This window comes from Anas acuta, chromosome 14 (assembly GCF_963932015.1).
Source record: "Anas acuta chromosome 14, bAnaAcu1.1, whole genome shotgun sequence".
Lineage (NCBI taxonomy): Eukaryota > Metazoa > Chordata > Aves > Anseriformes > Anatidae > Anas > Anas acuta.
Genome location: NC_088992.1, coordinates 5,089,332 through 5,102,579, shown reverse-complemented (window position 1 = coordinate 5,102,579; position 13,248 = coordinate 5,089,332). Strand labels below are relative to the sequence as shown.

Below are 13,248 nucleotides of genomic sequence, written 5' to 3'. Positions count from 1 at the left end.
TTTGTAAAATGTTGATTTTGGCGCATGCTTAGTGTCTTTCTGTGATACGTAAAACATGTAGGATTCTCTTATTATGTTAATAGGCCTTTAAAAAAAAAATAAAAGGCCCTTATAGTTGTACTCAGACTGACCCATAACTATTTAATTGTACCTTTATTCTTTTATAAATTATATATAAAGCTTCTAACCTTACAATGTTTTTTCTCTCTCTTCTCTCATTCCTCCCACCTTCCTCTCATCAGAGTTAATATACAAAGAAGTAATGGATTGGGAAGAAAGGAGCAAGAATGGTGTGGTAAAAGATCAGCCCTCAGGTTAGTCATTGTTTCAGTAGCTCTTCTATAACTATGCTGTGTAGGGCTCATCTGGTGGACTAGAGGAGTGAAAAAATCCTACTTACTCCAGGTAGGCAAAAATTCTGTTCCTAAAGACAAGGATTCTGATCGGCCTTTGGAGACCCATGTGCTGTAGTATTTAATTTTTATGAAATAAGTTGTAGGAAAGTGTAAGTCATGGGCGTTCAACACACTGAACTGCCTTCTCCATACAAGTCTTAGGCATCAAAAGAAATAATTGATGCCATGTTACATCAGCTGTTGCGCAGATACCTTTTATGCTGAGCGGTTATTCTTTGTCTCTGTGTGAATGCATACGTTTCATGCAGGGTTAAACATCTTCAGAGCTCCTTACTTTAAAACAGCTAATAGTACAAAGTGTCTGCAATTGAAGCCTTGATGTTTGCTGCTGTTCTCTTGGTTCAGTAATTGGAGTTGTACTATCTCTTATTAACTATACCTAGATTTCTTGGTATTTGTGCCACTAGGGAACAAAATCTTATGTTGCCTCTTTTTTTTTTTTTTTTTTTTCCTAGAGAAGGAGAAAAATAATCAATTCTCCTGATATTCACTCCAGGTTTTGCATGTTAGGAAACTTAGTACTTGCTTTTCTACTGTTTATTGATTTGTTATTTTCTAAGAATTTTGCTAGGGAAAAAGATGCTCAAAATGATGCTCAGAGCCTAGAAGTGGGGTTATTTGTACTTGCAATATTGTCTTGCCTCAGATTTTATTATGTTTGGTTTACTTAGCACAGATGCAGCAGTGAATAGCAACACCAGTCCTTCCCAGTCATCATCTATCAATGACATTTCATCCATGTCAACAGAGCAAACATTGGCTTCAGATACAGACAGCAGCCTCGATGCCTTGACAGGACCCCTTGAAGGATGCCGATGATCAGCCAGGATTGCAGACTTAACTTTGGAAAAAGAACTCTCGCTTCCATTGGGCCTGAATTGCTTGTAAGTTAATGGAACAAAACTAGAAAAACTCCATGTTCTGCATGTTCTACTAAAGTAATGCCTGTTTTTATTTTTACTCAGTTGTTATGAAACTGCCTGCTTAATGTTGTAGAACTTAAATCAATGTCTAAGGAACAACAACAAAAAGTAAATTTAGACACTATAATAGGCTTTTCTTTTGTTTCAGCCTATTTCAGGTGAGCAGTTATAATAGACTTTTAACCAATAACTTCTCTTAAATGGGTTCATGAATCTTCAGTACCAACTGGCAGGCTTTTGTGACATCAGTGGTTGTTTACATTTTAGTACAGTATTGCTCATTAGTAGGTTTTTTGAATGTATAGTGTCTATGAAGTTTGAACATGTGACTTTGGCAGTTTGCTTTATTTAACTACTGGAGTGTTGTGTGTAAGTGTTAATTCACATATTGAACACTCAGTACTATATTTAAAGGGCAGTTATTTTTACATATAGCACTTTTTATTGAGCCCTTTCTATCCACTTCGTAATAATTCTGTCTATCTTCTTGTAGAAGAGAAAATTGTGAAGTTTAAAGAATGTAGCCATCCCTTCATATTTCACCAATGAATATCTCTGACGTTCTTTTCAGTTATTTAAACTGAAATGGATGGAAGACACACAGTGGCTTAGTTCAATCTTAAGGATGAGTGACTTCTCTGTGAAGTTGTGCCTGTTAAAAGAGGGGAGAGTGCTAAATTGTTCTGTACATTCTGTCTTGCAACAGTGGTCCTTTAACAAAAACAAACAAAAAAGGAAATTATACGTTTGCTTTTCATTCAGTGCAAACTGATAAAAAGGACAGGTGAATTGGAGAGACTTGCAGCCTAAGTGACCTGAAAAAGAGCTGCATAAATGTTTCCATTTTTTAATGGGTCCATGCTATCTAGAGAGTAATTAAGGAAACAAATGGAGTAGCTTTAAGTCATTTGACAATTAAGTTAAAGTATTTACTTAATTGAATTTAGCTCTATTCCCAAATTAGGAAAACCTCTCAATTTCCTACTGGAGAGGGAAAATTAATATATTTAATACATATATATTTTCTAAATACAGTGTCAGAGGAGAGGAGCTTATTTGCTGTTTCAATAGAAGCTTGTCAATGCAGTTTTCAGAATTGTATAATACAAACACTGCCTGCACAGTACATTGAATTCTTAGAAAATGTTTGCAGTAGAGTAGGGCTTAAATTACCAGATGCTACACACTTGTGAATTTGTGCACATTCACTTTAGAGTGCACAGGTGTGTAAAATTTTGCTAAAGGATCTTATGTGTGCATGTGTGTATGATTAAACTATGTAACTATAATAGTAATGGATGTCCAAGATGAGGTAAAACACCACTTTCCTAAAGGCATTGTATTTAGCTGTTGATTCAGATACTGCTGACTTGAATTTAAAAAGAGCACTTAACAAAATATACTTGTGCAGCTAGCCACTGCGTTACTGACATGTCTAGTACATTCTTGTAAAAGACAAGTGTCCCTTCTTTCTGACCTTAAGATTTGAAAAAGCAGTAACTTTATGCCAAAATTGCTTTTGTTAAATTGTATCCATGTGTTTTTAATTAGCTTAATTTGGTGTAGCAAAAACTTCACTGTCCCAGAAAAGGAAAATTCAATGAAGTACTTAAGATGTTAACTTCAGAATTTTCGTCTGGAATTATGAACTTTTTATTAAAAAAATAAATCAGTTTTATTGAATTGTAGGATACTGAGGGCTTTTTGTTGTTGTTGTTTTGTTTTAAACCTATGGATACCTTAGTTTCTTTGGATACTGATGGTACATTTTTATTGTTTTTTGTTACTGGAAAAAAATAAATCTAAAATACCTTTTACCAGATAGCAATACAGTACAGGTTGCTATTATTTTTCTTTTTTTTTTTCTTTCTTTTTAATCCTTGTTATTTGTGCCAGTTAAAATTTATTAAAGACACCTTTTCAGAAGTAACATGAGTGATTTTGGATTACTTGTAATCCTCCCCCCATTCCTTCCATATAAGAATATTTTTATATTCTTTATTCACTATGGAAGTCATCTACTGGATTTCATTTTTCAAGATTTATTTTTAGCTTTTTAAAGTGAAGTTGCACTGTACTTTACATTCATCATTTTAACATTTATTGCTTCAGAAGATTTAATGCAACAAATACTTTTCATATCTTTTGGATATGCTCAAAGTTGAGTTTTTCATATTGGACTTGGGATGCTCAGCGCTGGGCTGGTTGGACCAGATGGCCTCCAGGTCTCTCCCAACCCAAATTACTCTGTGATTCAAATCGTCTTTTAATGTTGTGTGTGTGTTTGTTTTTTTTTAACACAAAACTGCCCTATCCCCAGGATTTGAACTGGTATCTGACCTTCTAGTATATACTGTTACATCAAATATGTAATCTTTGAACAAAATAAGCCGTGAGATTGAGCTTCCTTGTAAATCTTATTGTTTGTAGGAAAAGCCATTTCATACTGTATGTTTTTAATGGCTTCTTGCTATGCCATACTTTGAAGCTTCTAAATTTTACCAAAATGTTACTGCCTTCAAAACATGCATGAAATGAGAAGTGTGAATATTGTGGATTTTGATTCCCGCATAACTTAAAAGCAAACTGCTAATAACCTGAATAAATGTCCAGTTCTTAGAGAAGGCAGATAAACAGATTATATTCAGCAAAACGCATGCAGGATAGATGCATGCTAAAGCTCCCATGCTGTTTCAGTGTGCACATACAGACTATAAACGCACTGCATGCAGACTTTATACATATTAGTTGTATTCCTGACTACAGATTAAGTTCAGTGCCACATCTGTGAAATGGTTGTCGATGCTGTGAGAACCTCATCATTGATGGAAAGTAAAATGCACATGTATCTTGACAGGGGTTTAAAAGTTGAGAAAGTTTGGTGTGCAATATAATCACTTTTATTCCTAATACTAAAATCATGTATGTAAAGTGATACAATTGACCATTTTTTTGCACTTTGGCTTTTATAAATATTTATATGTATTTAAAGACTAAGAATATGTGAGTGTGTATACATATATATTAGAAACCTGCTCAGTTTTGTAAACATGAATGTTACTTTTCTGTATGAGAGACTTTGTGTTAACACTACTGCAGTATGCATAAACAATTTATAAAATATGACTAATAAGAAGTGGCAGTCAACATAGATGCAATCTGTAATCTTAACTGCTCACCTGAAAAACAACAAAAAAGAGGGATTTATGGCTATCAATCAGATTATTTACCAGAAACATTGTTAGATATATGAACACTGAGTAGCTGAATGGCATTGCAGAAATGGAGTATGTTTTAAAATGTTCTGTGCTCATATCGTTTTTCCTCAAAAAAAAAAAAAAATCCAATCGGGAAAAACAAAAACACAAAAAAACAACAACCAAACAAAAAAACCACCACCCTTAAAGAAACCTGGCTTTTTGAAATCTGGATAAGCAGCCTGTAAGTGTGCTTTGAGGAAACAGTGTGATATGACAAGCTTCATTTTATGTAATGGAAAATGACGAAAACATGAGTAACGAATGGCAAAATCAAGGTTTTGTCTGCACAGATTTTACTAAACAAATGAGTCTGACTGGAAACTAGTGTTTGCAAACAGCCTGTGAAGCTTTATCTTGTTTCTGGTAAGGGTTTGCATTTCCTTGTCAAAATAATGAAAATTAAACTGAACCTTAACTCAGAATTAACTGGTTGGTTGTTAAGACTGTTAGGGACTAAAGGACTATTATTTTTTTGTCTTTTGGAGTCCTAACAGAGTGCACATACGTTTATTCAAAACTAAGTGTGTGTTGGGGGAAGTAATTCCATGTGTTTTATTTTTCTTTCCTGAAGGAAAGACCTCAATTTCTAAATCATAATGCTGAATTGGTTTCCTTTTTAGCTTGTATTTGGCTTAAAATTATAATTTTACAAATGAAATAGGATTCAGACATTCAAAAAACTGACACACTGAGCCTCCAAGAACTGGGTAAATGAGCCTTTTTTGGCAGAAGTGCAATCCTCCCGTTTGGTGTGCGCTGGAAGTTCAGTTGCTGAAGTGCAGACAAATCTTTACTGAGCATAATGCTGTTTTTGAATACAGGTTCAGTCTTGCAGCAATACAGTTTGTGTGGAGCGTTTCATTTGAATTGTGAGTCTTGAAATGGAAGTACTTAGTTTGGTGAGGGGTAAATGCTGACCAGCCTTTGTCTGTATATTCTACATATGTCATATGGATTCTATCAGGGCTTGATGCTAAACTTAGTGATACTGTATACTGGGAACCAAATTCTTTCCTGGGATGTGTATTGTGTAATTCCTGCTCAAAACTGGTTTTGATCCAGGGACACCTGCACCCAGATGCAGAATTTGGACTTAAGTTCCTATAAATGAATCTAGTAACTTCTTTGCTTTTCCACAGTGTCTTTGATTTTTTTCAACATGAAGTATGACAAAAAATGTATTCTGCCTCATTATTTTCCATATATCTTAGATTGTCTATTACATGAGTAATTAGTGATGTTCTAAAAGCTTATTACACAACTTATCAAATCAGTTTTATTTTTTGCCCACTGCATGCTAAAACGTCTGGAGCTAAACTAATGTTTTAAGTAAGCCATCTTTTCTCATATTAGTGTTGGAGGAAGGTGAAGAGAAGATCATCACTTCTGTTTGTGTTTTATTAAATGACTATTTTTGTAGCTAAAATTTTATTTGTTGGATTTCAATCTTGTAGACTTGCTTTGTTGATATAAATTTACCTGGGTCCGCTATTTCAAAGAAATATATGTATAAGAAGTCCACTATAAAATTAAAATAATAAAATAGTCTTCTGCAATTTGTTACTGAAAATATGACAAATTATTTTGGTCCAAGAATTAAAAAAAGAAAATACATTTAAATATTTCAGTTCTTATTCCTTGATGTTGCTGCTTATTTTTTGAAAAGGTGCTTGCAGTTTTGCACAACAGAAATCAACTTTATTAATTGCTGGGTTTGAAGCACTTTAGGATTCTTCTGAATACAACCAGTATATAGTGTTAAAAGGAATGACAAAAAATCAGATGTATTCAAATTTGGTTTCAGTCTTTTGATCTGATAGATTTGAACAGCATTTTCCTTTAAATATAAACCTTTTTTGAGAGATGTGAACTTTGAGATTTTTTTAGGGCTGAAATTTAACACATAGTACGAGATGATTTGAGAAGCATCCCCTACTTAAATACCTGTAGGGTGACTTGAATAGCAATGTGACTACCTAGGCATCTATGATATAAAGAAATGCAAAAGTCTGTCATGTAGCAAGATCAGCTAGCTTTTATTAACATAAGGCTATTCATCCTAAGCTAGATGTATGTGCTGTGGTGAGGCCAGAACATCTGCTTACATGGGGACTCCACCGTTACAGATACTATGAGGATACAAAGGAAGACAGTGTCTCTAAAATACTGGTCTAAAAGCTTGATGCCTCCTATGGCATACATGAGCTTGTTTTCCAGGCTGGAGTTCAGCACTCCATGGTTTCTTAGGATAACAAAAGCAGAGAAGAAAGCAGTCACGTAAGAACCACATTTTATGTCCACTACCTGAAACAGTAGTCATATTTGTTAACGATAGCAAAGCTAGTTTAATATCCATGAACATGTGCTATTGTATTGTCTTCTACTGGGAAAAAACTTTTTTGAAAAACCATGTGTGTCACTAGCTTTTCTATGAATTCAGATGCTTAAATTGGTGCTAATTTTTTAAAAGAAAATGTAACAGATGGTTAGCAATGTATTTGTCTGTTTTTGATACCTATATTTTCTTAAATTGTGGCAAACCAAACTTTATAAAATGACTAATGTACATTTTTAGGTTCGTCAGATTCCCAATTTTTCCAAAAGTAAAGTGTGTAAAATTCCAGTTATGCTTCTTTGGAGCTATTGCTTTCAAGTGTTTTATACACTAATAAAATGAACATGATTAGAGAGTTAGCAATGCATAACTACAATCCCTTTCTTTAAATTGCATGACATGCTGGGTCCCACAGGTGGTTTTAGTTTAGTTTAATAAGGATACCTAAGTAAGGGCAAATCAGAGATACTTGTGTTTAGTTAACCCAGTACAGTGAAGCCTTATCTGGTCATTAAGATAACTTATAAAGATTATAAGAATTTTCATCTATTTTAAAGAGAGGATATCAAATGGAATTAATGAACTGTTTTGTACAAATACAAATGTTAAATCCAGAGAATATATTATGTAGTTTGCTCCAGAACACATGCTATTAAAGAGTATAATGGGCTCCTTGAGTTATTTGTATTGAAATCCAATTTTTCCCGATTACTTAAAATAACCACCCTCCCACCCAACTTCAGTTCAAGAACTTTTTTGAAATGCCTTTATCTCCCTTTGAAATGCTTTGTTTGTCTTGTTTTGCCCCTCTTTTCCACCTTCTGTTTACCAAATGTCACAAAACGTAGCATCAAGCCCTATCACTTGTTATAGTGTTCTGATTTTATGGCCTTAATATTAGTTATGGTATATAATTTCAGAAGAAAGATGTGCTTTGAAGTCTAATTATATAGATACATGTGGCCTCTTCTGCGTATGAAATTAGGCTTTGATTGTCATATCTCATTCTTTATGCTTGTGCAATAGGAACATGTTCCCTTCAATGCAGTGGCTATTTTGTCTGATGCTGGACTTTGTTTTCAGGATGACTAGACAGTATTTTTTGTTTCATGGACAGCAGTCACGCTTCCTTGTTTTTTTGGATTGATTTTTTTTTTAAGGAAACTAGAATTTCATAAGGAAAGCTGTCAATAACTAGTTCTGAAGTGCTAGTTAAAGCCTTGTTCTGATGCTTTTTCTCCAAAAAACGTATCATAAAACAATACTAAAGCCACTGTAAAATTACAAATAAATATGTATACTTAAACAATTTGAGTAGTTTGTTTTATTTACTATAGCTATGTGTTGTTTCTTGCTTCTTCTTGTGTTGAAGTGGAACGTTTTATCTAATTGGAAGAATATGTTCTTAGTTTTATAAAACATAATGTTTCATTACACTTCAGTTTTCGGTTCACCAAAAAGTAAGTATGAGTATGAAAAGTAAATTAATATCAGCTTAAAACACTTTCTGGAGCTGCTTTCTCCTGATCACCTGGAACATTTGGACATGTTAACAGCACTTGGTTTTACTGCCAAGTAAGAAGTGTATTTTGGAATTTGATCTTCAAAATTGCAGAAGCTTTCTGGGTGATACTGACAGATCTGTATTCACATCCTTGTGTTTAACCAGTATCATAATTGTTTTTTCAGACTTTCTTGTAAGATGCAGATAAGCTACTGGCCGTATGGGGTGTGTTTATTTGTATATATATATGGACTTTGAAATAATTTGCTTTTCACCTAATTCTCTAACAATGTTGTTTCATCTTGTCCTGACTGAATAATGCAGATGTACAGCTAAATTTGAAAACAATAAATCATTTCATTGTATTTTCTTGAAGAGGTAAGTATTCTTATGAAGACACTGATAAGGTTTCTTAGTCACTTTGTAAAGCTGTCTGATGTAACTGGGGAAGTATTAAAATAGTTACTAAAACTATAGTATTAAAACAACAAAAACAACAGTATTAAAACTCTAGTATTAAAATAGTTAATGTGTTTATGGTGTGTATAGAGGTAGCTCTGCAAAGATGAGTGAAGGAGTCTACTAGTAACATTCTTAAGACAGGCATACTTATGGGAGTCTGGCAGGGAGACTCTTGTCTATCCGAGATACCTCTTCCTCCATGAAAGGAAATTCCTTTAGGGAGAGGACAGGACTTACCCTGAAGCTCCAGATTCCAGCCACAGGGCCACATGGCAGTGCTGGCATGGTCTATAAGGAGATGTTTGGTCTCATTATTTCTCTGTGTTTGTCTCCAAAGAAATCATCTGCCTTAAGGATGCAGGTATAAACTCAACACCCCTGAAGCCCATTTAACACCAATGTGCTTTCTAGGCTGGCTAGTAAAACACTCCCAACAAGCACATTATCCTGAAATTAAAAAAGTCAGCCACTTGGTGCATTAGTACGAGTGAGCCTGAAAATACCAGGGAGCTTTCCCATTGTGCTGTGTAGGCTGGTTTGGGAATGGGTAATGCAAAGCATGTCTGAAAGATTTTTCCAGGGGTAAAAGAGAGCATCCTTGGTGTTAGCAGGGCACTGCAGAGAGTTCCTGGAGTTAAGGCATGCCCATGAGTTTGTATCACTGCTTGCTTTGTAATTGACAGCCCAGTTTTTACTGCTGAGATTCTTAATTTCTGAGATCAGAATATGGCTTTTCTCTCTCCTACAGAGCTCAAGTTCAAACCGATTTATTTCCATTTGTTAATTTCTCCAAAGGTTTCAAAAAACTCTTCCATTTCTCTTTGAAGCATTTCATTTCTTCTCTCTGCATCTTCCTTTGCTCTCTCTGCGTTTCGCATTTTCATCTCCACAAGGCTGTGCTGCTTGCGCTGCTGTCCCAGTTTCCAATGCATGTCCTTAATCTCCGACTGCAGCTCTCTGTTCCGCTGCTCCAGGCTGTTTGAAAGACAGACATGATAAATTGTTTTTTTTCCCCTTAATGAAGCTGTAGCTTTTAATTTTTTAAACAAATGTTCCTATAAATACAAATATTAGCAGCCCCTAAGCGGGCTGTTACATGTCCCTTGTTAACCTGTGTAGGAAGGGACAGCATTCTTACACTGATTTTTTTTTTTTTTTTTTTTTTTTTCAGGAGATAATGCACCAAAATTGCTCTCCCTGGCAGATTTTCTTCTGTGAGGGGAATCTGGTGTTAAATTATGTCCTTACCCAGCATTAGAAGGAGCTTCGGCCCTGTGCACCTACTTAAACTCTTGGGTTGTGCACTGGGATTTTGGTGGAAGAGGGGTGAGGAGGCAGCGGTGGCACAGTGTGCATGTTTAGTCTGATGTGGCTCTTGGTGTCATCTCTTCAACACTGGGGTCTGTTTTCTGTCAGAATTTGCTGTTTAGCACTTGATACTAGGGCTTGCTTTTCCTTACCCCAATCTAGAGTAAATACAAATAACCATATGGCCAAAGCAGTATTTTGGGGGAGATGCTTTTTTAAATCATTTCCTTATAGAGTACTACAGTAGTCTAACAGTAAATGGCAGTGCAATTTATTTTAGGAAACACTGAGGATACCAACTTGAACTGCAAGGGAAAATTTAACCAGAATTTAATGAGGAGTTTAATGATAATTAAGAAAAGCGAACAACCTAGGAACAGTTTGTTTATTAAGAAGAAATTGGTGACTACCTCCTTAGGAAATTAAAGATTTAATGGATTTTTTTCTCTTTCAGTGTTCAAGGCAAAGTGTAATAGAAAATTAAACAACTTCCGTGCTGTCTGTTGAAAAAATGCATGTTGAAGCATATTATGTTTTAATCAAATAGTCATTTTGCATGATTTATACCTGTAATTTATAGCTGATGGTACTGTATTTAAAATGTTCATTCCCTTTACCTACATGACAGAAAAAACAGCACCAATTGGAGAGTGGAGCCTGGAAATGCTGCCATGTTGTTATTTTGGTAACAAGCTCTGGCTAAATCTCTATTCAATTTCTCGTCTTAGGAAGCTGGAAAAGACTTATGAATACTCTCCTCAGAAATTTAAATTCATGGCTTAAAATGTGTAAAGAATAATGACCTACTACTTACCACCACTGCTGAGAACCCAGCGCGTTTTTCTTAGAAACATTTAATATTGGATTAAGGCTAAAGGGAAAAATACACAATATAGGAGATGCTTTTCAAGAGCTCTGCACAGTCATGCTGAAAACCTTATATATGCTCTGACACTTCTCAAGCACCTCGCACAGAAGTGGACTGAAATTACCAAGCTGTTGCTAACCCTGTCTGGTAACATTGGCTGCGGACGCTGCTGCTGGTGGTACTGCAGCAGTGCCCAGAGCCCCTGCAGCAGTAGCATGCAGTATGAAGCGATGCCCTCCCCCAAGCCTCACAGTTCTTAAAGCCTTTTACCTTGCGACTCTGGATTCATATTCTGCCTTCTGCCTGGACATCAGCATCCTCAGGCAGGCCAGGCGCTGCTGTGGGGAGCTGGGGCTTGCTGGTGGCTCGCTGGCAGGAGGATGGCTGTCGCTGGTGTCCCCTGGGATGGGTCCTGTGTTTTCCTGAGCCTCCAAAACACCTCCTGGGGCTGCGTTCGTTTCTTGGGGGTCTTCTGGGTGGCTTGGCCCTGTCAGGTACCTTGAAGGAGGATTTTCCTCAAACATTGCTGAGCAGCGAGCGCCTGCCCAGCCGGCACCATCCGTCCCCTGCGGGCTGCCAGAGCCTCAATGCCTTTTCTGTTTCATGGGGGAACTTGTTTTCGTGCCTCTCTTGCTCTGCCTTGTCACAGCCTGTGAGAGTTTTCTTCCTTCCCACAGCTGTCTGAAGCTTTTCAAATACTTGGAAATAGTCCATTTCGCTGGAGCCTGGATCTCGTTTCAGGCTCCAGTTTTGCTTTTTGTACACTGTGGGCTTGAGTGGCCGTGCCCGGTTGCTTCTCGGCCCCGGGATCTGCTCCTGCTGTCTGACCCTCTCTATTTTCAGTGTTATTTGACTGACATCTGCGGGTGGCCCATTGCAGAGCTGCCCACCATTGGAGTTGTTTCATTCCTGGGCTGGGAGATTATTTCTGTGGTCAAAGAAAAAAAATCGGATATATATTTTTCACACTGCAAGCACAGGACTGTGCTCCCCTGTCCAGGGGTCAGAAAAGAGACAAGTCCCAGCTGTTGGCTGCTCTCCCCCTGCCCCCTCAGCTCTGAAGAACATCTTTCAGGTCAGAGGTTGGACTCGATGATCTTGAGGTCTCTTCCAACCTAGAAATTCTGTGATTCTGTGATCTCATGGACGTCGGAGGTCGCTGGACCCCTGCCTGCCCTGTGAGGAAGGCAAATGACGGCTGTGCGAGTGAGGCAGGCCTGGGCCGCACCCCATGGTGTTTCAAGGGCAAGAACCTTGAGGGGAAGGAGCAGAGGAGTTCTCCTCGGCCCTGCTTCAGTTTCTCTTACAAAAACTACTGGATAGGAATAAATGTGTGGTGTTTGGGTTTGCTGCCTCTTCTCACAGGAGAATGGGTTCAGCACAGAAATATCCTGGCTATAACTGAAGGAAGACCAAAATCTGCAAGCAAGCTGAAAGGGTCTCTTGTTTTTAAGGCACTCAATCAAATAATTTGGGAAGTTATTTCCTCTCCCTGATCCTCACCTTTTCAGTCTCTTGGTGTAAGAAGTAAGTGGTGTAAGAAATGCCAGACTGTGATCTTGTACAGACGATCACCTTTACATCAGTTTTCTGATAGTAACAGGAAACTGTCAGATTAACTACACTTCCTAAATTCTCCTCTTAAGAGCCCCCCCTTTCCTGCATCATTGCCAAAGGTAAATCAAATGTCTTTCACAAACTTGCCCATTAGAGGGGAGCACAGCACCAGCTCAGAGGGGTAGGTGTGGCTGCATCCAGTCAAAATCCTCAGTCTTAGAGGGGAAAAATGCAGAATTAAAGGGTCAGTCATGCCTGGCAAAATCGTTAATCACAAGTATGTTCCTTGCTGAAGAGCTGGGAGCTCATTCAGGCACTTTTCTGAAATCTCTGCAGTAAGAAGGAGATGTAGAGAGGTGCAGGGGACTAGTGGGAGCTTGCCCCAAGGATTGCTCCTCTGCTGCACCTTCCTTAGGCATCTTAGCACTGATCCAGACACTTGCATTAGCTGGCACTCCTACGATAGAGCTCTTTCTAGTTTTGTGTTTTTGCTAATTTACTCACCCTGGTGTTATCTCTGAGCTGACGTGCAGTGAAAAGATAACGATGGACGCACAGACCGAGTCCTCTTCCGTCACTCCTCGTGCCAGCTCACTTCCAGCACTGGCGGAGTTT

General features: G+C 37.4%; 1 protein-coding gene and 1 long non-coding RNA gene across 8 annotated transcripts in view; one reads left to right on the top strand and one right to left on the bottom strand.

Annotated features, from left to right (window-relative positions):
- The window catches only part of MAPK9 (mitogen-activated protein kinase 9), a 23,918-nt gene extending 19,181 nt beyond the window's left edge, over positions 1-4,737 (top strand). For 4 of the 6 annotated variants that reach the window (XM_068697710.1, XM_068697707.1, XM_068697709.1 and 1 more), the window contains exons 11-12: positions 243-314; positions 1,093-4,737. In XM_068697710.1, coding sequence (XP_068553811.1) covers positions 243-314; positions 1,093-1,235 — 215 coding nt within the window. In that variant the 3' untranslated portion in view covers positions 1,236-4,737. Of the gene's footprint in view, positions 1-242; positions 315-1,087 lie in introns of all 6 variants that reach the window. The other 2 variants (XM_068697711.1, XM_068697712.1) reach the window with 2 other exon arrangements.
- LOC137864024 (uncharacterized) overlaps positions 1-13,248 on the bottom strand; it is a 14,432-nt gene extending 1,184 nt beyond the window's left edge. The window contains exons 1-3 of one of the 2 annotated variants that reach the window (XR_011101279.1): positions 13,138-13,246; positions 11,347-12,004; positions 9,138-9,875 (exon numbers count right to left, since the gene is read on the bottom strand). This is a non-coding gene — a long non-coding RNA (uncharacterized lncRNA). Of the gene's footprint in view, positions 1-3,184; positions 9,876-11,346; positions 12,005-13,137 lie in introns of those variants that run through there. The other variant, XR_011101278.1, reaches the window with a different exon arrangement.